General features: G+C 53.7%; 1 protein-coding gene across 1 annotated transcript; it reads left to right on the forward strand.

Annotated features, from left to right (window-relative positions):
- The first annotated feature begins 264 nt into the window (after positions 1-264).
- Map2k3 (mitogen-activated protein kinase kinase 3) lies at positions 265-21,360 on the forward strand. The gene is made up of 12 exons (XM_006973588.4): positions 265-545; positions 10,673-10,739; positions 11,099-11,147; positions 11,943-12,056; positions 12,281-12,400; positions 13,557-13,673; positions 14,393-14,444; positions 15,481-15,608; positions 15,952-16,029; positions 18,737-18,876; positions 19,779-19,824; positions 20,327-21,360. Exons 1-12 carry the CDS (start codon positions 497-499, stop codon positions 20,408-20,410), a joined length of 1,044 nt encoding a protein of 347 aa, XP_006973650.1. The 5' UTR covers positions 265-496; the 3' UTR covers positions 20,411-21,360.
- Positions 21,361-24,075: the final 2,715 nt, after the last annotated feature.

A 24,075-nucleotide genomic window follows, 5' to 3' on the forward strand; every position in this document is an offset into this window, starting at 1 on the left:
CGCATCGGCCAGGCCGGGCCACCCTAGGGATCTTGAGATTTTTTTTTTCCAGATTACGACCCGCACAGGCTGCACCGCAGGGGGGCACAGGCTGGGGCACCCAGGACCACGCCAGCACTATCCCGCGAGTGGGTAGGGCTGTCATCTTGATGGGCAAGAGGGCGGAGCCGGGTTGGACCAGGGGAAAGCAGGGTTGGATTCCGGCTCCTGGAGGGTGGGGCTTGTGCGTGACAGTCCGGTCGGTGTCTGATAGGCAAGGGCCTTTTCAGGCGGGCCAATCGGCGCGAGGGGCGGGGTCTGCGTGGCGCCGTCGACCGGCGTCCGGCGCTGCCCAGTGTGGCTGTGGCGCCGCCCGCCTCGGACGCTCGCTACCGTCGCCTCTCCGCTCCCCATCGCCGGTCGTCCGCCGCCCGCCGCCAGCAGCCATGAGCGCGCCCGGCTCCGGTGTAGTCTGCCGTCCTCTAGATTAGTGCTCTCCGCCGCGACCGTCCACAGCATGGAGTCGCCCGCCGCGAGCCCGCCGGCCAACTTGCCTCAGACCAAAGGTAGGCTCTCCCGCCCTACCGCGCGGCCCGAACCACACTAAGTTCGATCCCGTCGGGGGACACTGGACTCCCTTCCGGGCCGGGCATGGGCAGCGGCACTCCAGCCCAGGACTGGGTCCAGCCCAAGTCCGGGACCTCACCGGACCTCACTGGAATCCGGATCTTAGGCCGTGGGACTGCACCCAGGCAGGACTCGTTCTCCTTACCCGGCTCCAAGTCTGGAGCTTCATCGTGAGCTCCTCGTTTAGGCTTCCGGGCTGCATCCCGGACTCAGCCGGGATTTCACTGATCCCTGCGAGAGGGTCCTTGGGCTGCACCAGCCCCCTCAGGCCAGGTTCCTGGATTGTGTCCAGGCTGGAATTTATTCTCCTCTGGGCCCCAGGGCTGTGTTCCCAATGCCGGAAACCTGCCGAGTCTTGAACTCAGAACTCCTCCTCTCCTCCAGCTCGCTCCATCCTTGTGAGTCTTCCTTAGCCCATACCTCGCTGGCCTGCACGCTGGCCGCCCGCTCTCCTCCCTGGGGCTGTCTCTGTAGAACTTCCTGGCGGCTCCACTTCTTAGCCCAGCCCGTGCTGCCTACTTCTGGTTGACTCAGTGGCAGTCTTCTCACTGCACGTTAGGAGCTGACCTCTTCCTGCACTTGGTATTTCTTGGACTGCTGCTTTCAGACCTGTTGTTTGCTTACTCGGGCTAACGGCTGGGCCCGGGGCTAACCGTACAAGGCTTGGGCTTGTCTTCTCCAAGTAACTGACTGGCTTTCCTGGAAATTTCTGTGAGGTGGCGGTGCTGCTGCGTGGGCTGCAGCGGCAGCAGCATTTGTCATGGGAAGTGAGGGGGACAAGACTTGGATGGCAAAGAGAGTTCTTTTTTTTTTTTTTTCCAGGAAGAGAGAAAGACGTTTTCGACAAGTCAGGGACTAAGTAGGTTGGTCTGCAGAAAAGAGAATTCCAAACTAGACCTAGAGCTGTGACTGGGTTGACCCTCAGCATTCTGTATCTGCCCCTGCCTCACCTGGTCAGTCTCTTGACATGTCCAGGCCTTATTAACGAAACAGATACCAGGGGTGTGATGTGAGATTGAATGGAGAATGGTCTGAAGGCAGCATGAGCGAGATGATCAGGAACCTAGCTAAGCATCTGGCATGTAGTTGGTACACAGGGGGGAAAAAGTTGCTGCATGACCTTGGCTGTTTGCAGCGTTTCTTACTGGAAAGGCTCAGCCCTGGGGGGGTCAGGGCCCAGCTTTGCATTGCAGCTAACTGCAGAGTACAGATGGCCGGAATGGCAGGCATTTAGAGAGTGCTTGGGCAGTGGTGGCCTTCTCTCTCCTGACCTAGGAAGCCTCGACCTCAGGAGTCCCGGTCCTGGGCAGGCTGTCCTGGGCAGGCGGGGGCCTTTTCAGTCCCCTGCAGCTGGCTTCCATGGCTGTGCAGGAGCCCAGTAGGCGGGGTAATTGCATCTTACGTAAGTGGGAGGCCAGATCCCTGACCATTGCCCAACTTCTGTGAGTAACTAGGGAGGCACTTGTTGGGGGAGGTGATTGGGGAGGGACTCGCCGTGCAGACCTCGTGGAACTTGAGAACCAGGAAATTAGATGCTGCTCCACTCAGGAAGGGTTTGGAAGCAGTGTTTGCTTTGGAGGCATTTCAGCTCTTCCAGGCGAGAGGTGCCGCATCAAAATAAAAGTTGCAGTTGTAGAGTACAAGGGAGAGGGATTGTGGGTGATGTAGCAAAGCGCTGATTGGGGATACTGTTGACCCTCATGTGCTGCGTGACTCGAGGCCTGGCACTGGACTCTGGGTCTGTCTTCTGAGAGAGCCAGTATAAATTTGCAGATTGTAAGTTAGGTGACATGATATTGGGTGGGTTGGGTGGAGGTCAGACTCTCTCCAAGACCTAGGATCCCTGTAGCCTTTTAGGGGTCTGGAGACATCTGTGGTGGTAGAATAACAATATCCATTCACCAAAAAAAAAACGCTTGAGTTGCCGGGCCGGGCGGTGGTGGCGCACGCCTTTAATACCAGTACTCGGGAGGCAGAGACAGGGGGATCTCTGTGAGTTCGAGGCTAGCCTGGTCTACAGAGTGAGTTCCAGGAAAGGTGCAAAGCTACAGAGGAAACCCTGTCTCGAAAAACTAAAAACAAACAAACAAACAAACAAACAGAAAACGCTTGAGTTGTCACTTACCAAGCTTTTTGCCACGTGTTTATTCCCGGTAACCCCATTTGCTCATTAACAGGGGCTCAGGGACACTAACCATTTACAGAGGCTCTATAGCTGTGATAGCCAGAGCGTGGGTGGCTACAGCAGGACAACAAGATACTCTCTCCTGTGCTCCCTGTGTCCCGTTCCTATATGAGGTGCCTAGGGGAACAGTGGGACCCTGGCGTTCTGGCCATCACCCCCATGTCCACTGGACCTGGGGTCCTGCTGATGCACTTACTGTGCATGCAGTCTCTAACAGTGGATGCTTCCCCCAGTGTGGCCCTGCAACAGATGCAAAGGTGTGGAGGTGGAGGCCCTGGTGAGTCTGCACCAGCATGGACCCTGCAGGCACTCTTTTCCACCTTTGCAGACGACCTAAAGGAAATCACACTTCTCTGTGCATATATAGATACACGCATGCTGCAGCATGGCGCATGTATGGACATCTCTCTGGAAGTCAGAATGCACTTAGTGCGAGTCAGTTCTCTCGTTCAATCTCTACCACGTGGGGTTCGGGCATAGAACTTGGGTCCTCAGGCTTGATAGTAAGTACCCTCACCTGCTGAGCCATCTTGCCAGCCTGTTTGCAGAGAACTTTGGACAGAGCAGGGAGTGGTAGCGCCTGACCTTTGGTGGGGAATTTTATCTGTGAACCTTCCCACTGGACAGCTGACAGCCTGTCCTTTGTGCCCTAGCCTGGGAAGTTCTCCCCAAATGTGAGAGGCCCATAGGTCCCTTCAGCTTTGCTCGTTAGTGGGCCACTGGCTGCGGTCAGAGGCCAAGGGCAGCTGGTACAGGGACACGTGTGCTCAGGGTGGTCTGGGGGAACCCTGTGCGTATTGTTAGGGGTGGTCTTTGTCGCTCTGCTGGGGGGTGTTCTCACTGGAGCTCATTGGTGGCTGCTGCCGCCTCTGGCAGCCCAGGGAGGCTGCAGGAGCACTGAATGTCTTGTCCTGGTCCTGCCTGCTATGGTTATAACTTTCCTCCTGTCCTGGGAGTTGGAAAGACTAGAGGGTGGCACCTTGGGGACTTCCCCCTGTCCTAGTGTGACGCACAGGAAACTCTCTATCAGCCAGCCTGCGGCTCAGGGCCTGAAGGCAGTCAAGTTCCCAGTCAGCCTGTGTGGGGAGAGGCAGCCAGGCTTCCGGTGGGTGAATCAGCAGGCGCTGGGTGCTGACTCACCATGGGCATGCCAGTCACTGCCTATAGCTTAAAGGGGCAATGCCTGGCAGACAGTGGTAGGGGGTTCCGTACCTGGCCCTGTAGGCTGCCCCTGGCTCTGAGCTGGACACCACAGGTCGTCTGTTCTTGAGCTGGACCTGGCTTCTGGGCAGGCCCTCCTGTCCTGTCCAGGAACTTCCTCTGTTAGGTAAACGACTCTTGCTTCCTCTTGCTCACTGTTTAGGAGTAGGTGGCAGCTGCTGTTGACTGCCCCTGGCCCAGAGAACAGGGCCTGCGGAAAGCCAGAAGCAGTGGCCTTGCAGGGTCAGCTAGGTTGAACTACTTGCGTTCAGATCCCCATTCTGCTCATTTTGCAACGTGACATTGAACAAATTGCTTCTGGTGCATTCTCGACACTTTGTGTAGGTTTCAGTCCCATAGGTAGGGCCCATCTTTTGGAGAAGAAGCCCAAGATTTTGTTTTGTTTTGTTTTTTTTCTCCCAGCAAAATGAGCTAGCGAGCCCTGCCTTTATGGATGCAGATGGCTTTATCCAGTGGCCAGGTGTCAGGTTCTGGTCATTCCAGCTATAATGGGTCTAGGATTTGGTCCTGACTCCATTGCTTCCTCACCTGGGTAAATGGCATGTCGTCTTTGACTCAGCCCTCTTCTCCGAAGTGGGAGGAAGCGTCTTTCCCTGCAGGGTGGCAGTAACGATGGGAGATAGTGTTTCCCAAACAAATGGCATCTGTTATTATTTAATTGGTGGGATTGTGGCTGCTTTTCATTGGGAGGTGGATAAATAGCCTTTGATGATGTACTCATAAGATCTGTGACACAAGACTTCGCTGGTCGGAGAGCCAGAACTCGCATGCTCCAGGACAGTGCTTCTGGACCGTCCTCAAGCTTCAACCCTTTTTTTTTTTTTTTTTTTTTTTTTTTTTTTTTTTTTAAAGATTTATTTATTTATTATGTATACAGTATTCTGCTTACGCGCCAGAAGAGGGCACCAGATCAAATTACAGATGGTTGTGAGCCACCATGTGGTTGCTGGGAATTGAACTCAGGACCTCAGGAAGAACAGCCAGTGCTCTTAACCTCTGAGCCACCTCTCCAGCCCAAGCTTCAACCCTTTAATACAGTTCCTCATGATACAGTGGTGACCCCCAACCGTAAAATGATTTTCATTGCTATTTCGTAACCATAATTTGCTATTGTTAAGAATCATAATGTATATATCTGTGTTTTCTGATGGTCTTAGGCGACCACGTGAAAGGGTCATTTGACCCCCGAAGGGATCTCGACCTGCAGGCTGAGAACCGCTGCTCTAGGATCTCTTCCTCCTCTGCTTCCTAAACTGCAGCTGTAGACTACTATTACTGCCTGGGCAGCCTCAGGAAGTTAAGAGGGGAGTACAGAACTGAGGTGCTTGGGCCTTCCTGCAGACCTGTCCCTGTCACTCAGCTTTGCTGTTCAGTGGCATTGAAGACATCAGTGACGGAAGCCTTGGAGGTGTGGGGCTAACCTAAGGGTAGACTCTCCTGGACTAGTTTCTTAGGTAGTAGGATTTCATCGATGTCAGATCTGGTGCTAGCCTGGGGAGTGCAGGGCTCATTCTGAATTCTCTCGAGTCTCCCCTTGATTGGTTTTCCATGTTGCCCAGCATCCCGGATAGATTTTTCTTTGCCATTTCACATAAAGAGCAGAGACAATGCTCTATCTTACGAGGCCACATAGACAATAAGCCTAGCCATACTTGGCCTTGGGAGAGTCCGCAGCTTCCTGCCCTGACCCTTCTCCCTGCCTGCTGGATTGCTGTAGTGCCTTGGCTGAGCTGGAGTCCTAGGGCTGCCCTGACTTCTCAGGGATGCTGTGTCCAGCAGCACCCACAGCTAGTCCCTGACCCTGAGCGCCTCAGCTGAACCTTCCTTCCATGTATGGGCCCGTGGTGAAGCCCCTTCTGTGACCCCCTCCTGGTTAGGCTTCCTTTTCCTTCTCTCCCTCTTCCTCATTTTCCCTTTACTCCTCATCTCTCCAGTACTGCACCTCATATTTCTTTTCTTTCTTTTTTCTCTTTTTGAGACTTAATGACAGATGTGCCCTACCACTCCTGGTTTTATGTGGTGTTGTGAATCAAACTCAGGGTCTCTGGGGATTCAGTCCAGGCCCCCGTGCATGCTGGGTAAGCACTCTACCAACTGAGCCACACCACAGCCCCTTCAGTTCTTTTTAAAATTCGAGCTTACTAGCATTCAGTTGGTGGAGACAAGAGGATCCGAAGTTCAATGTTGCAGATAGGCATGGTGGTGCATACCTTTAATCTCAGCACGTAGGTAGGAGTCAGAGGCCATAGTAGGACCCTGTCTCAAAAGGAAAATTTCAGTGTCATCCTCAGCTGTGTACTATACAGTGAGTTCTTACATGAGACTGTCTCAAAATACATAGGTAAAATTGAACTTTGGTATGCCCAACGTGTGTTTAGCCCTCTGTTCTACCGAGGCCCAGGCTGCATCCACATGGTGGACGACAGGGCAGCCCTGAGGTGAGAATGGAAGGAAACTGGAGTCAGCTGTCTGGGAGCACAGTGCCTCTTCGCTCTTGGCTTCGGCTTCATTTGTGCTGGGACCTCGGTGGGAGGGAGGTTCTATGTGCTGGTTGGTGGAGGTGCTGGTTTAGGACAGCTCGGAGTCTATGTGGGTGAGTGTTTTTCTGGCTGCCACAACTTGTGTGGTGCCTACCTGTGTGGCTGCAGGAACAATCTTGGCATTGGTCCCTTGGTATCACTGCAAATGTCACCAAGTTCAGAAGCTTGTCTTGAGTCAGCAAGTGTGCAGTGACAGGCCAGGTTCCTTGGGGACAGGGCTGCAAAGGGCCCTGGATATTAGCAGCAGGATTGGGCCTAGTTAAGGGGCAGGTTGTGTCAGGGGGAGCCAAGGGCCAGTACTTCAGCCTGGCACATGGTAACTCACTGAGTTGCCATGGGAGTGGGCGGGCTGTCAGAGACGTCATTTCTCACGGCAGGGAAATGGGCAGTTTTGACAGCCCGCAGGATGAAGGGTCGCACCTAGTGAGGTGTGGCCGGAGGAGAAGGATTCTTGCTCCTGTTGACCTGTGCAGCTGATACTGGGCCCTGGAATTGGTAGGGGCTGTGCCCTTGGCAGCCATAGTCTCTTTCCTTTCCCACCTGTGCCTGGCCCCGCTGCCATGCCCAGAGGTTCTGGCTCAGTGATTCTGTGGCTACCCCAGCCAGTATCAGGTTCTCAGCTGACCTCCAGGCACTTGAAGCTGGCACATTTTAGCCACCAAGAGGAAGCTGCTCACCAAAAAAAAAAAAAAAAAAAAGCCCACCCTTCTTTTTGGACCTCAGTTTTCCCTGTTCAGTTGTGGGTGGTCTTGTTTATTCTCTAAAAGACTGCTGGATGGAGATGGCCAGCTGAGTGGGAAGATGGGACATCTTGCCTCTGACACTTAAGCAGCAGCATTAGCTCCCAGCTTGGCTGGCTTAGGTGCCCGGGCCCAGGACTTCTCCTGGAAACCAGATGCCATATTAAGCACTGGTGGTAGGGGTGGGGAGAGTAAACCAGGCATAAGTGTCACTGTTATCATTGGAAACCATGGGGTGGGACTTACTGTCTTATGATGCGGGGCTCTCACCCAGGGGCGTGCTCTCAGTCTGTCCTTGCTGACGGTTGGATGTTAGAGCAAGCCGGCCTGTTCGGGATCCTATCCGTATCCCAGCAGATGCTCACAGTGCCCTTTGTCAAGCCATCTCTCCCCTTTGCCTGACTTGTACAGTGGATCAGTGAAAAACTTTTCCTTGTGGAGCCATGGAGAAGAGGATGGAACGTGGGTGGTGGCCTCAGATAGCCCCCCCCCCTTATCCTCTGGGCACTGCTGGGTCCTGGGAGGTCTGCCAGACCTCTCCACATCATACTGAGGCCCTGGTGCCCAGAGAGGCATAATCATTTGCCCAAGAGTGCATAGCAGAGAAGTGGCAGAGTGACAGCTGAACCCGACCACTCGGCTCCAGAGTGGCTTGTCTGGGAAAGTAACCGTGAGGAGTGGCAGAGGCCAGGGGGACTCAGGGACGGCAAGGGGACTAAGTTGCAACTATCAGCTGGCAGGATCAGGAACCAGACTGGATGGGGTCGAAGGGCCGATAGAAAAGTATATGCAAAGGGAATAAGGTGGAGGGCTGGGTGTGGGGGGGACAGTGGTACAGGTGGGAGGAGATGGGGCCAGAAGTTCGCCGCCTTCATCTGTGGGTGCTTTGATGTCAGCGCTAGACTCTTAGGTAGGTGGTTGAATCCTGTCAGCCTCGGTTTCTTCACTTCTTCCCTGAGGAACTTCTGGGAGACTGGAGTGAGCTATGTAGATGCCTGGCGCTAGGCTGGCCTGCGCAAAGGACCCTGCGATCCTGGCAGGCTTGTGGTTTGCTCAGGGTGGCCAAGAGCCTCTGTTTGTTGTGGTGACAGTCACCACCTTGGGCCACACCTGGTGGGTAGCCCCAGGCTGCCTGACCATCTGGGCCCGGCCCTGACATTGGCATTGGATAGTGCCAGCGGTGTCTGGTGGCTTGAGGCCTTTGCCTGGGCTGTCTCCATGGTGGCCTTGCCCATTCCCTCTGACAGCTGGCATGGCTGCACCAGTAGCTCAGGTCGCTCTTCACATAGGCTGCTGGCCCTGTTAGGGTAGCTGGCTGCGTGCTGCCCAGCCTGGGAAGATAAGAGAAGCTCACCACCATACCCAGCTGCAGGTATGGGCATGACCTTGACAGATGGGCAATTGAGGCCTGGCAGAGGGCATATCTTATAATACCTCCCAGTCCACATCCACGGTGTTGTGGATGGGGTGGCACTATGATCTCCACTTAGGCAGGTTTGCCAGGACTGGGGGTCAGGCTGTGGCTCTAGATGTTGCAAGCAGAGTTGTGCATTTTATTATGGAACTTTATATTTTGGTTGCAAAGAGCCTCATATCAGGAATGAAAACTAGATAGTACAGGCCAAAGTGCAGAGAGATAACTTGCGCATAAGCCAATCTGGGTACATACAGAGATTTTGCAGCTGCCCAACTCTACCCCTAGCACGTGTAGCCAGAGGTCATATCTGGCAAAGACTTGGACCCACAGGTGCATGAGACCCAGGGCCTGTCCCCTCATCACAGGGAGAACCCCGCACCTCACCCCAAAGGGGTCTGCAGTGAGCCCAGCTACTCATCTTGGTCTCCTAGTCAGTACTTTTGAGAGCTACTTTGGGCTGGCCTGGACACACAGGCCTTATTACTACCTGAGTCACATCCCAAGCTCTGGATTGCGTGTGGCTATGGCCAGATCAGCCAGAATCTGGTTTAGACATGGCTTCACGGACTGGGGTCTCCTGGCAGGTGGTGGCAGGTATGGTGGATGGCTCCTGACTGTAGGGCTAGGTAGCCAGAGTGAGCTGGCGGCAGTTTGCAGGAAGCTTCTGAGAAGGGCCGGCATTTGGTCTGCTTTTCTGTCCTGTGGGACACTGAGGAGACTTATTGCATCTTTCTTACCCTGCTTTTCCCTGGAGTTTTCTCCCCACTTGTGGGGGTCAGTGCCTCGACTGCCTGGAGAAGCTGAGGCTAGGAGAGTTAGTGCCTGCTGCCAGCGGTGGGTGCTGAGCCCTGGGGCCCTAGAAGTGGGAGACGGAGATCCTGGGGTACCACCCCATTCAGGTCATGCGCCAGGCCAAGCCTCCATTGCCCCAGTGGATGTTGTGTGTTCTGGGGTGACCAATGAGGGAACTGAGACTCAGAGAGTGGAAGTACAGTGAGCAGGGGCCCTGAGGGAGCCCAGGCTCAGCCACTCCCTCCCCAGGGTTGACCCTGGCGGCAGAAGGACATGGTGAGGCAGGGGTTGCTGTTACGGAGACCACCGAGTAGGCAGCTTCTACAGCAGGAGTTTGAGAGGAGGGTAGGCAGCCCCCAGAGGGCATGCAGGAAGGCTTTCTTTCAAGCCTCTCTTTGGCTTAGAGGTGGCATTTGGCTTCCTCTTTTGTACCCCAATTTCCTCTATCATAAGGATACCAGTTGTGCTGGAAGAGCACTTACTTACCTGGCAGGCAAAAAGCTCTAGGTTTCACCTACATGTACATATGTGTGTGCACATGTACACACACAAACACACTCACCAGTCCTGTCACACTGGATCAGGGCCAACTCTAACGACTTCATTTTGATTTAATTAACTCTGCCAAAAAAACAAAAAAACCCCTGTTCTCCAAATAAGGTTACATTCTGGGGGTCAAGACTTCAGCATATACGTTTTGAAAGACACAGCTCAGCTCAGACCAGAGACCTAGGACATGAGCTTTTGTGTGGTTGGGAACATTGGTACTGGGCAGACTACATTCCATTCCTGGTGGTAAGAGGCCTGGAAACTCATGCATAGCTGAGCATTTGAGTGTGTGTGTGTGTGTGTGTGTGTGTGTGTGTGTGTGTGTCTTATAGGCACAGCTGTCTGGTGCCTCCCAGCTGCAGGGCAGCTCCTCGGAGGGTGGGGCTTGGCTTTGCCATTGTGCTGGGGAGAAGGCCTGCGCCTGGCCCCCTGCCTGAGGGGGACCATGCTCTGAATACCACCAGGCTCTGAGGGTCCTCTTGGCACTGATCACACTGTCCCTTGGGTATCCATGTCTGGAGGGGCAGGTAGTGAGGACCAGGGGCCTGAGTCACCTCTCTCCCCACCTCTGCCCAGCCCAGGACTAGGAGTTGACCAGAGCCCTGTCTTCTCTCCACTTCAGGAAAGTCCAAAAGGAAAAAGGATTTGCGGATAGCCTGCGTGTCCAGGCCACCCGTGCCCAGCCCCACGTGAGTCCGCCTTAAGTTCCTCACTCTGTTCAGACTTGGAGAAACTTCTTGAAGGAGGTCAGGAGTGTGAGCCAGAAGTAGGGACATGGGGTCAGAGGTGGGTGAGAGAGCTGTTCTTCTCCTCCTGTCCCAGTGGCTCTAGCGGAGACTGAGGAACACTGGCCGTGTGCTCCAGTCCTTGTCTTGGGGGCTCTGTCAGGGCCGCCTGGCCACACTGTTACACATAGACCTAGTAGACGTTCGATAATCAATGAAATGGGGTGGCTGTGTAAGCTGCCCCCGGGACCAGGATGCATCTCACCTCCATACCCCTGTTGATTCTTCTCCCAGAGAAGCTTATGGCTCTGCTCTCTCTACAGACCTCCGCGGAACCTTGACTCCCGGACCTTCATCACTATAGGAGACAGAGTAGGTGGTGACTGGACCCGGGGAAGCCTCCTGCTTCATTCCATAGGGCCGTTGAGAGGTGGCCATGGGTGGTAGACAGAGCTTGGCTCTGGGGAAGAACTTCTTTCCTGTCGTGCTGGTTGTGGCCCTGGGCCACCTGGCCTTGAACCTACCTGGAAGAAGTACATTCCACCTGCTGTATAGGGCTGTGGGGAGCCCAGAGCTGCCTATCTCAGAGGATGGGCTATGAATTTCCCACTTCTGTATCTTCTGGAAACAGCATGTTGGACATGCAGGCTCCTGGGCCCCAGACCTCAGGTCAGACCCTAGACTCTATATCGTACATACCTGAGTGCCTCGAAAGGCTACCTGCCTTTGAGAAGCCCGACTTGGGGATGTGCACCAGGGCAAAGCATGCTGGGAGCCTCTTGGCAGCGCCTACCTACCCAGCTCCTGTCACTGCCTGGTGTCCTGTTAGTCTGATTGCATAATCCCATATATCTCATTCAGGGGCGGGAACTCCCATAAAGACTCTGTAGATGATTGACTAGTGTCTCCCTCTGCTGAGATGTGTGTGAAAGAGGGAAGAGTTCCTCTCAAAGTCTCCAAGTATTTGGTTTTGAACCCATTTGATAGAGATCTGTGGCAGGCTCAGATTGGCTAAGTGATTTCCACAGGGTCACACAGCATGGCATATAGCCTCTTCAAATTCGAATCTGATCCACTTGCCCTCTGCTTTTTTTTCCTGGGTGAGGGAGAAGAGTCAGTCTCTACTTGATGATGGTCACTAATCACCTCTCCCTTTTGCCTCCTAAGAACTTTGAGGTGGAGGCTGATGACTTGGTGACCATCTCAGAGCTGGGCCGTGGAGCCTATGGGGTGGTGGAGAAGGTGCGACATGCTCAGAGTGGTACCATCATGGCTGTAAAGGTAAGCAGGGCTCACCCTACCGGAGGAGCAAGCACTTGAGGGGGCATGGACCGAGCTGCAGGTTGACTACCTACCGCTGGCCCTGTCCCTCACTGTCATCACCCGCATTGAGGCAGAACTTCTCAGACCAGGCCAGGCCATGGGTTCCCCAAAGGCTCCTGGCCCTCATGGACTAGGCAAGGGGTGCGGCTTACACATGGCCCTGACATGCATCTCTCCTGCAGCGCATCCGGGCCACTGTGAACTCACAGGAGCAGAAACGCCTGCTTATGGACCTAGACATCAACATGCGCACGGTTGACTGTTTCTACACAGTCACCTTCTACGGCGCCCTCTTCAGAGAGGTAGGCTCTGTCTCTGCCCACCTCTTGCCAACCAACCACTACTGCCATGCCACGGCTACTGTGTGTAGTTGCTGGGACCTTGGATACAGGGGAGCCACACTGAGCTCTCTGTCACCTAAGACAGCTTAGATGGGATCTGGAGAGGCAAGCTTGGAAGCCTGGCTTCCTTGTTCCTGGGCAACTCTGTGCCTCGGTTTCCTTGTCTGAAGATGAAGCAGGTGTCTGAGCAGGTCTCTTTAGGTTGTGGTCAGGGGCCTGATCTGGGGCCCGGCCCTCAGTAGCAGCTGAGATTTGTATTTGCGGCTATTTGCTTTCTGCTAGCACCTGAGTGGGCATGCAGGGTGAGCCCCAAGGGGGAAGCACTGTGGAGGCGGGGGGTGATGACCTGGGCTAGATTCTAGATGCAGAGGACTGGCTGTATGTTGGGGTTGAGGACTGGAGGGTGAGGCAAGGTATAAGGTCTAGGATCAAGAGTATAGAGCTGCCCCCCAGCCAGCTGGAAGCATATAGTGTTGGGAGCAGCATGAGGTGAGCCCCAGAGTCAGCGTGGAGCAGGGACTTCCCATGGTGACCTGCCATCTCGGAGCTCTTGAGTGGTCCGCCGTGGTCCTCTGCCCTGGCTTCCCGTTTGGATCTTTCTCAAGTCCCAGTGATGGCTCAGACCCCACCTTACACATTTCATGTGGTGGGCTGATACCCCGGGTAAGTGTCAGCTGACTCTGTGCTCGGGAGGTTCTGGCCTGAGCCGCCTCTACTGCAGGTCATCTCAAGGCTGTGCAGGTTTGCCGGGGAGAGGAGAGGCCATTTCCAGTCATAGGAATTTGGTTCTTGTCCCTGTGTGTCCTGGGACACACTAGGCTCCTGCTTCCCTGGGGGCACTATGGCGCTAGGGCACAGGTGGAGGAGACTGGGGCTAGGTGGCGTGGACTGCATGGTGAGGTGTCAGAAAGGCAAATCTGAAAGGCAGCCAGGGATGGTGAGGGGTTCAGGAACATCTGAGGTGTGTGTGGGAGTGGGGGGTGGTTATGATGTCCCTTCCTAGGTGGAGGCTGGACCTGGTGCTCAAGGCCAGGCTGTTCAGGGCTGGGGAGGAGCCTATAGGTTGTCAGGGCTGGGTAGCATTAGTGGACCAGCGAAGCACTGCGTGTTCTCTTAGGGGGATGTATGGATCTGCATGGAGCTCATGGACACTTCCCTGGACAAGTTCTACCGGAAGGTGCTGGACAAGAACATGACAATTCCGGAGGACATCTTGGGCGAGATCGCTGTGTCTGTGAGTGGCCTGGTTCTACCCAGCATGCACAGAACCTGCTGTGTGACTGAATCTTGGCGGAGCAATTGTCCCCTGAAGGCTACTTCTGAAACCTTGGAGCATTACCTTACTGGAGAGGCCCCAGGCTGGAGCTCCTTAGGCTTGGCCACCACCTGCCTCCAGGCCTGTGAATGCAGCTCGCAGGTTCCCGCCCATTCTGAAGAAAAGAGCTTAGTCCTGCCTCATACTAAGACACCCCATGGTAGCTCCCAGAGGTCCGGGCTGTGATAGGGAAATGTGTGCTTTCTGAGTCTACTGTTTCTAGAGGAGGGCAACAGCTCTGGTTTGTGCGTTGCTCCAGCTGAGCAGGGGGTAGAATCAAGGATGCCCTTTAATCCTGTTTGCACCTGGAAGCGTTTAAACCATCCCATGCCTCCAGCCCCTCTCTTTCCTAGTCCCTGGAGGTAGCTCTCTCCTAGGGGAATGATAGAAACCTGGGGGGCCTGGTAGGTCTTGGTGATGGCCCTTGGGCAGCACTGCTTGGGATTTGTGGAGTGAGAGGAAAGGCAGGAAGCTGTCAAGTCTGTCCTAGGACAGCCAGGATGATGGGCACATCTGGGGCATGGGCAGGAGCTGGGTGACAGGGCTAGGGTGTGTTCAGAGGGGCTGAGGTTGGCTGCTTTGTTATCGTTGGTGTTACCTGGAATAACAGCGGTCCTGCCTCCCCCACCCCTATTCAGATCGTGCGGGCCCTGGAACACCTGCACAGCCAGCTGTCTGTGATCCACAGAGGTCAGTGTCCTCCGCCAGCCACCGAGGCTCGGGGAGGGACAGACTGTGATACACCTGGTGGGGTGTGGGTCACTTTCTGCGTTTGTGCTGCCTTTGGGTCTGCTGTGCTCAGAGCAGGAGGAACTAACTGGATGCTTGCTCCTCCTGGGCTCCATTGTCCACTTCTCATATGTACAGTTCACATGCTGTGAAACACCTAGGTTGTGGCATGTCTCTCTGGGAATCGGATACAGACTTCCTCTTACCCCCCACGCAACCATCCTGAGCTTTTCTGGGCTCCTTTTGCCCTTGTGGCCACTAGTCTGGTTTTTCCCCTCCAGGGTTATTAGTTATTAAGAATCAGCCTCCCACCAGGTCGTGGTGGCGCATGCCTTTAATCCCAGCACTCGGGAGGCAGAGGCAGGCGGGTCTCTGAGTTCGAGGCCAGAGCTAGTTCCAGGACAGCCAGGAACTACACAAAGAAACTCTGTCTCAAAAAACAAAACAAAATAAAGACAAAAGACAACCTCCCACTAACTTGGTTGTGCTGCGCTTAGAAAATGGAGGAGGCCATATCGACTTGGATGCTCAGTACTCTTCCCCAGTTCCATCCTCGGGTCATCATTGTTGGCCCGTTGCCGTGGAAACTTCCTGTCCTTCTCTGTGCATCTTTGCCTTCACACATCCACATGGACCTTTGCTTGGAAGTTCCTGCCTCCTGTGAGGCACATTTGCACGCACAGACCCATCCTCATACCGTCACCTACCCTATTGTTCACCCACTTCCTTCTGCTTGCTAGATCGGTGTCTCTAGCAGGTGGTGCGCATGCATAGCCAGCTCCTAGGTGGCGTCTCCAGGGCTCCAATGTCTCTCTGGTAGGGAGAGGTTGAAGTGCATTCTGACTCACTGTCCAGCTATGGGATGGGGCTTGCTGCTGCACTTCTCACTGCTTCTCTTTCCTTGCCCTAACCTTGGAGCATTGGGTAACCTGCTGCTGGACCACAGGAGGCAGCATCTCACTTGGCACCGGCTGAGAAAGGTCTGCTCTCCTTGTAGATGTGAAGCCATCCAATGTCCTTATCAACAAGGAGGGGCATGTGAAGATGTGTGACTTCGGCATCAGTGGCTACCTGGTGGACTCTGTGGCAAAGACAATGGATGCTGGCTGCAAGCCTTATATGGCTGTAAGTGGGGGCCGTCCTGGCTAGGTGGAGGACAGGATGAGATTCTGCTTCTATGTAGTGGGCTGGATTTTTCCAGCTGTACCTCCCGCCACCATTTACCTGCGCTGCAAGATTCCTGTTTGGATGAACTTGTAGTCTATAGAACCTGTGATCCCTGTTACTGGGAAGGCAGAGTTCCTTAGAACTGGGGGCCTGGTGGGAAGGCAAGGATTGGCTCTGGCTCTTGCTGGCCTATCTCATGCGAGCAGGGGACCCTGATGGCACTCTGCCATGGAGTAGAAGAGGAAGGGTCTAATGGAGGGAGCCTTGGCTGGTTGTTCAAGTTCTCTGGTCTCTCTTGCAGCCTGAAAGGATCAACCCTGAGCTGAATCAGAAGGGCTACAATGTCAAGTCTGACGTCTGGAGCCTCGGCATCACCATGGTACTGTCTGGGCTGGGTGCAGCACTTGCTGGTCCAGTGGGGTGGGGTGTGTCTGTGTTGGGGTCCATGAACTCCAGGTAGTTTAAATCCCAGAAGAAAGAGTTGGTTTCAGGGTCCAAGAAAACAAATGTACCATCAAACATTCCTATTGGGTAAGAGGACATTTGGGAGGTAGAGGACCTCTTTCCTGGGGGCTCAGTTGAACCATCATGGATGTTCCCTGGATTCTGTGATGTCAGCCTTTTCCCTAGAGTCATGGGTAGATAAGAAATCCCAGCTGATGCTAAGTTTATTTCTTGCCATGCAAGCCATTTCCAAATCAAGAAGGTAAACTCTTAGCTGGGTACGATGGCACCCTCCTGTGATGTGATTCCTGTGGTAGCACCCTTTTGTAATGTGATACTTTGGAAGGCAGAGGCAGAAGGATCAGGAGTTCAAGGTTATCCTTAACTTCATAGTGAATTTGAAGGACTCTGTCTCAATACCCTTCCCAACCCTCAAAAAAAAAAAAAAAAAAAGTAATTGAGCTTTTCCATACTAGGAGCCTATTGCTATAGGTTCCGGTTGTATTTCTGCCAGCTCAGCGGGGTGAGGCTCTGGATCCTGGCCTCGTGGAGGCTGAGAGGATCCTTGGCTTGGAGGGAGGGGCAGGGGCTAGCCCATTAGGATTGAGTTGGACCAGGTAAATCTAAGTCCAGGTGTAGGGATGCACCTCTGCCTTCTTGACCTGCCTGGCACAGAGCTCCAGTTCACCTATTGATGTGATAAAACACAATAACCAAAAGCAATCTGGGGAGGAAAGGGTTCATTTTGGCTTACAGCTCTCAGGTCACACCCCTTCACTGAGGGAAGTCAAGGCGGGAACCTGAAGGCAGGACCTGAATGAAGCAGGAGCCATGGAGGAGTGCTGCCTGCTGGCTTGCTGCTCCTGGCTTGCTGAGCCTGTTCTGTTACATCACCTGGGACCACCAGCCTAGAGGTTGAGTCGAATACCTACAGTGAGCTGGGGCCTCCCACATCAGTTATCAATGAAGAAAATGCACAGGCTTGCTCATGGGCCAGTCTGCTGGGGACCATTTCTCAATTGAGGTTCCCTCTTCCCAGATGACTCTAGCTTGTGTCGAATTAACATTAAACCAGCCAGCACAATGTTGCAATGGAGTTGAATTCTTTGAAGGTGGGGGCACTTCTTTACTACACGTGTGTGGGAAAATGCCCTGGTACCCTAGTTCTTGATAGAGCAAGAACAGTCTGTCTGCAGTTGTAATGACCTTTAACAAAAAGCGACGTTCTGGCCATCTGGAGTCACCGTTACCAATACACACTGCCCATTTTCTTGGTTACCTCATGTCTAATTGTTCTGAGACTCTTCCCATGGTTGATCTCATGACTTTTGGGTAAGACATTTTTGTTGTTAAAGAGGCTTAATCTTGAAGGCTGGGGTCAAAGTTTTACAATAGCTTTTCAGGCTGCGGAAATAGGAGCAAGGCTTGGGATGTCTTCCAGATTTCCTAGAACCTCTTCCTCCAAGTCCACCACTCATGTTTATCCTCGGCCCAACATTTCCACTTAAAATGCTGTCATCCAGGGAGCAGTTACACAATTCAACTCATCCCCCTCGGGGTGGCCCCAGGAGCTCTGGGCACACACATTTTCTATGTCTCAGAATACAAGGGGGGTTCCCCCAACAGACACAGGCCACACCCAGGAACGTTCTCAGCCAGGAAGGAGTGTTGACGAAGTGCTGACCTGAGTGGACTTGGAGGAAGAGGGTCTCCATGTCCACTGCTCTCCCTGATGTTCAGCTGTTAGAGGGGCTGCCTCCTGGGGGTGGTCAGTCTTTCTGAAAATAATTTCTTGTGATAGGTGACTGCCTTATGCCTACGCTGAGGTAGCTTTTCTTTATCATTTTCTAAGCTCTTCAGAAGAACAGATCATCAGACAAGATGGTTGAGGTCCAGGGTCTGGTGCTTTTGGTTAGGTATATGGTGCCGCTGAGCTTTCTCTTACAGTCTGCAGAAAGGCCCCACCGTAGAGTCTGGAAATGCTGAAGCACTACTGAGTCTGCACGGTTCTGTCCTGTGGACAGACACACAGGGTGGCACACACTCTCCTCCCCCCCATGCTCTTCTCATGTTGGCTGGAAAGGCCTGGAGACTGATGGGGAAGCCCCTTCCTAGCTGAGTCTTTAGTGCTCTGTTTGTACAGGTTGCACTTGTTTGAATGGTATCTCTTCCATTCCTTATGGCGGCCACAGCCTGCTCTCCCAGTCAGGAGGTATCCATGCAGGAGAGTCCGCCATGCTCTCTTGTCCTCACTAGTAAAAGCAACAGCTGGAGAGGTGGCCCTGAATATTGAAGTCTGTGCTGGGGAGGTATTGGCGAGGGAGTGGCTGGGGCCAACAGGGACTAGGACTTGATACAGTGAGGTACTCTGCTGACTGCTGCCTTGTGGGAAGGTGTCTGTGGCTGCCACTCCCCCAGGGCTAGACTTAGTCTGAGCTAGTTCTGCTAACCCGGTCAGAGATGCTTAGTACTGGCATCCCAGTACTTGACCTACTGCTGGGTATGAGGGCAGTCAGTGAGAGCACCACTGGCCTGGCCTGGGGAACTGGGGAAGGATGGCCAGGTCCCTTCCACTTCTGGGTACAAAGTTCGGGTCATCTGATGTCTGGAGCCCGCTGACTCTGCCGCTGTCCCTACTGCAGATCGAGATGGCCATACTGCGGTTCCCTTATGAGTCCTGGGGGACACCGTTCCAGCAGCTGAAGCAGGTGGTGGAGGAGCCATCTCCACAGCTCCCAGCAGACCAGTTCTCCCCCGAGTTCGTGGACTTCACTAGCCAGTGGTGAGTGTCTGGGCTGTGTCCTCTCCTCCTACATCCAGGAAACCCTTGAGCCACGCGGTAGCAAGAGGCAGGAAGCAGTGACAGCTGCAGCGGGAGCAAAACCCGAGTCCCAGTGGGAGGTTTTCGTCGAGACTTCCCTGGGCAGGCTGAATCAGGTAGACTCAAGGAGGGGGGGAACAGTGGGTGTGTGATATTATGTATATTACCGAAGATTAAAATGCATAGTGAAGTGCGCTTTTACTGGTGCCTAGAAGTTTTTATCAAATTACAGAAAGCTCAAGGAAGCTTTATAAAAATCACGTTTAGAGTTATAAAAGAATAAAAAAGGCAATTATACAGACCACGTTCTCTAACCGTAATTAAATAACCACACGGAAAGTAAAAGTGGCTTCTTGTAAAGAACTCTGGGGTTATAAAAGAGATTTAGAAAATACCTTCTTTTTAAGAAGAAACTAGTGAGAGCAAACCGGCGTTTGTGTGCTGTGGGCCAGGAGGGGCTCGGAGAGCAAGACAAAGCCTCTCAATAGAAAACAAGAGAAACTGAAAGCAGCTGAGCCCAGCAGCGAGGCTCATTGATTAGTTTGACCCTTTCTGATCGGACCTTCATGCTCCAGAACCACTGACTGAAGCCTTCCCTTCTGGTCAAGGATAATTTAGTATGTGGTCATTAGGCAGAACACTTCAGGGTTGGTGTCATGGAGACAGCTGGACTCCAAGAGGCAAGGAAAGTTGCTACAAGACTCTAGTTTGTACCCACGGACCCCCCAGCCACTTTGCGAGACCCCCAGACAGTCTCGCTCCTTCTCTGGGCCCCAGGAGTATGCTGCTTTAATGGGGGCAAGCCCAGCCTGTCTGGATTCGCTTCCTCCGTGTGAGCCTGGCTTCACTGCCCTCTTTCCTAGCCTAAGGAAGAACCCCGCCGAGCGCATGAGCTACCTGGAGCTGATGGTGAGTGTGCACGGGAAGTGCCCTGCCCTGCCTTGCCCCCTGTGCTCTGTAGTGGCTGGGTGGGGCTCCCTGGAAGAGGGTTGCATCCGAGGGTTCACATGCACAAGCCAGGCCTTGTGGAAGGGTGCACAGTGCTGTGACAGCAGGGCCGAGAGGTCGGTGTGGCATCCGAGAATGCTTCCTAGACGAGGTGCCATTTGAACTGAGCTGGAAGGATGGACATGGGCTTCTTGCTGATGAAAGAAGGGTAGAGGGTCTAGTGGAGCAGAGGCCTGGTACCCTCGAGGAAGGAGGTGTTTGTATAGTGGGAGCATTACTGCAGGAGACTGAGGCAGAGCCCCAAGCTCTGATGCTTTTGGAGGCTTCTGGGGTAGTAGACAGCAGGAGTTGGCGAGGCGGGAGGAGCATGCTGGGGTGGATCAGGCCTGGAGGGGGGGGCTTCCCTTTATACTTCCTCCTGTACCCCTTCACCCTCAGAAATTGTGCTTCTGTTTCCTACCAGGAACACCCTTTCTTCACCTTGCACAAAACTAAGAAGACGGACATTGCTGCCTTTGTGAAGGAGATCCTGGGAGAGGATTCATAGGCCTGGGACCCCACTGGTCTGCCAGCATCCCATACCCCTCCGCTGGGGCAGCACTTACCTACAGCCATAAGCTACTGCCATTCTGGTCCTGGGCATTCCAGGAGGAATTGAGGGGATTGTTCCTGTCTGGCTTGGCAACTAGCTCACCCAAGTGCCAAAGAATCCGACCTCAGGGGGCTCCTAGCCAGGCCCGTATGGGCCCCACAGTGCCTCTGCTGTTGCTGCTCCCAGGGTCTCAGGCCTCCACCCAAGGGATGAATTTGGAGGGGGTCTTTGTACCCCCCGCAGATGCTGTTGCCTCTTGAAGAGGAGGCGGCAGGTGCTTCTGTGGACAGGCCATAGCCTTGGTACTGTCCTGGATGCTACCCAGGTTGTATATATATTTTAAATCACAACTGAATGGACTTTGTACACTGGCCTGCATCAGGGACGTCTCTATCCTGTCTCGGGTGCTGAGGACACACTATGGGGATGAGCCATGGGAATCCCCTAAGACTTTCCTGGGAGATGTGTTGAGTTGCCCAAGGCCGTCCGTCCCCCAGCACTGGCCAGTGGTCTCTTGGGGGCGCACTGACCTAGCCCCTAGCCTCCACCTCTAGTGATATTTGCCTTTATTTTTAAACTATTATCCTTGTTGCCTTTTGCTTTGTGGGTGTCGCTGGTTTTTCTTGCATGGTTTGAAGCTGGTCACTTAACCCTACGTGCCAGCAGGATCACAGCTACCCCTGTGCCCAGGCTGGAGTCTACAGGATGGCTCAAGCTCTTTGCACAAGGCCACCAGGGGAGCCATACCAACTCTCCAAGTGTGACCAGCTCATGGGAGCTAATAGGTTTACTTTGGTGGTGTTTTTAAAAAAAAAGAAAAAAGAAAGAAAGAAAATATATTTTTGTGAAGAAAGGCCTGCCTTTCCCAGCCTTTCCCTGGGCAGGAACCTATTGCTGTTTTAATTAAAAAAACAAACCAAAAAACTGTGTGTGGCTGACTTTGGCAAGCCTGCTCTTTCTTGGGGAGTTGTGGAACCCTAGGTGGAATCCTTACTTCGGGACTGTACCAGGACGACATGACTAGGGCCTGGAGGCTGCTGACCCACCAGGGCCTTTTACTTGCCTGTCCACGATTCACAGGAGGACACAGGTTCTTGGGGTGCTGTGGTGAGGTGTTTCATTCCATGGCCACCCAGGCTAGATCCTTGTAAGGTCACCTGAAGTCTGCTGATAGCCAGAGGTAGAGAGATGACTGTCGGGTTGGAAGTGGCAGGTTCCACATTGATTGCATTATGTTGTCTGAGCTTACAGATGAGAAAATGTTCTCAGAGAGTTCCCAACACTTACTCAAAGCCAGTGGAGGTCCAGGGCAGGTAGCGGTGCCTAGAAGAAGGCTTGGAGGGTGTTGCTTGGTAGAAAGCCCTAGTCCTGTGCTTTTTGACATGTGGACTAGGACAGAGACCCCCACAGGCCTTATCTCCTGTAAGGAGGAATGTGTGTGGTCTTAGGTACTGGTGTATTCAGGTGCTTGGTTAACATCCTAAAGGACTTGTGTCCATACCCTTCGGGGGCATCAGAACCTGGTGGCTTCTCCCAGCTTAAATGTAGGTCCAGAGCTATAGTCCTCTGGAGGGAGGGTTATTACTGGCTGGGACGGAGTCGTGTGTGCTCATGCCCAAGCCAGAAGACTGGAGTGTGACTTCAGGCATAGGTGGACCACGGGGGAGAGTCAGCACATCACAAAGGTGATGTTGTTGCCTGGGTGTGCCTGGGAGAGCACAGCATCGCATGGGAGCGTCCACCACCATTCCTCACCGGCCTCTCCTGTAACTTCCCTGGTTCAGCTTTCATAGCTTCACAGAGCCTCTCGCCTTTAGACCAAAGGTTGGTTCTCATCCCAGAGGTCCCATTTTCCTGTCACTACCTGAGGGGGGCCTAACAGGAAGGCCATGACTTAAAAAAATGGCCCACCAAGCTCAGTGTCATCAGGGCAGATGATTGACCCGCCACGGTATCTCTGTGAGAGGGAACCGCCAATCCCTAAGGGGACTTGGTCAACTTTGGTTGAATAAATAACTTAAGAGAGAAACCGAAGCCGGGCGGAGAGTAGTGAGCGCCCACAGGATAAAGCAGGAGTGTTTTGGGGCTCGCGCATGCGCAGGCCCTTCCTTGCGGCAGTCCTTCGTCTAGGGCGCGGCCGGATCGCATTTCCCTGACCGCCAGGAGGCGGCAGAGTCTCGACTTAGTCCAGCCCCTCTAGGCTCTGTAGGTTTTCTGCAGGGTGCTCGCCAAACTCAGCGCTGCAGGGCAATCTGAGGGCGCCGGTTCTGCAGCTTTCAAACCATTCGGCTTCTAGAGGGCAGCGCGCTTTGCAGAGTGCTCAGCGGCCGACCAAACAGGCTCTGCAAAGTAGATAGAAATTTGCAACCCGCTGTGGGCCTCCAAGGGACTCAATAGTTTACCAAGCCCTTCACAGTTTGCTTGCTGAAATCTGGCTGGCACCTCACAGCATATTCCTCTACGGCATATAATACCGCAAATAGTGGTTTCAGTCCCCTTACCATTTGGACACCTTTAGCCCGCCATCCAGTATGCAAGTCACACTGACATTTCAAAGCACAGCCCCATGGCTGCAGTGAAGGTCCCACATCGGGCTCCTTGCTTAGTGGCAGGCAGGCTCCTCTTCTCCCTAGTCCCACTTCTTGAGTCAGGGTCAGGGGACTAGGAACCTATTAGAGTCCTACAGAGACCCATTGTCTCTGTTTGCCGTCAGGCACCTGGTGGAACCAGTGGACATTTCTAGGTCGGGTTAATATCTCTGGACTGATGGGCACAGAGGCTTTTCTGTTCAGTCACACCACAAAGGCCACCAAGCAATTTGAACACTACAGCGGTGAGGCGTGTTCTAGAACTGCTTCTGAAGACATGTGGCACTTAGTGGACACTCCTTCCCAGAGGCCAGGGCAGGCCGCCGCTGTTAAACACCAGCTATCTCTCCTCCCTCAGAACTGTACTGCAGCTCGCTCAAATCTTCTCCAGAATAGTTACTACTGACTGTTGGCGTCTTGAGTCACCCAGGAGACAAGCCAGTGGGTATGCCCGAGACAGTTTCTGGATCAGGTTAACTGAGGTGGGGAGACCCCACCCTAAATGTGACGCCATTCTATGGCATAGCCTCCTGGACTGAATGAAAAGCAGAAAGCAAGAGGACAGCATCCGTCTCCCTCTGCCTCTTGACTATGGATGATGCACTGTGGCCAACTGCCTCCAGCTCTGGCCACCATGGACTTCCCCACCACGATAGACTGACTGTGTCTTCCAACTGAGCCAAAGGTCAAACCTTCCCCCCTTAAACGGCCTTGGTCAGGCATTTTGTCACAGTAACAAGAAGATTAGCTAGTATCTTCCTGGAGTCCTGCAGTGCCCCGGAGTAGCTGGCCCGCTACTACTCTGCTCCTTACCCCTTGCTTATTTCCAAAGATGCAAACACACTGTCTTCTCCTTCCCCCAATACTTTGCCTTGAGATCTGTTCAGAGATCCCCTCCCCAGAAAGTCTGCCCGACTACCTGCGGCTTGCCTCGTTTCCTTAATGGCTATTTGTCGGCATCCTTGTCCCTTCTCTGTCTCCGGGGACTGACCAGGAGAGTCTGATTGCTCAGAGCCTGGCTCAGTGCATGTG

Source organism: Peromyscus maniculatus, chromosome 8, assembly GCF_049852395.1.
Source record: "Peromyscus maniculatus bairdii isolate BWxNUB_F1_BW_parent chromosome 8, HU_Pman_BW_mat_3.1, whole genome shotgun sequence".
In the NCBI taxonomy this organism is placed as follows: Eukaryota; Metazoa; Chordata; class Mammalia; order Rodentia; family Cricetidae; genus Peromyscus; species Peromyscus maniculatus.

Excerpts from the sequence above, each read along its gene's own strand:
- Map2k3 (XM_006973588.4), top strand. The coding sequence starts at position 497 with ATGGAGTCGCCCGCCGCGAGCCCGCCGGCCAACTTGCCTCAGACCAAA. Across the intron at positions 546-10,672 it reads CAACTTGCCTCAGACCAAAG|GAAAGTCCAAAAGGAAAAAG; the intron begins GTAGGCTCTCCC and ends TCTCCACTTCAG. Across the intron at positions 14,445-15,480 it reads GCTGTCTGTGATCCACAGAG|ATGTGAAGCCATCCAATGTC; the intron begins GTCAGTGTCCTC and ends CTCTCCTTGTAG.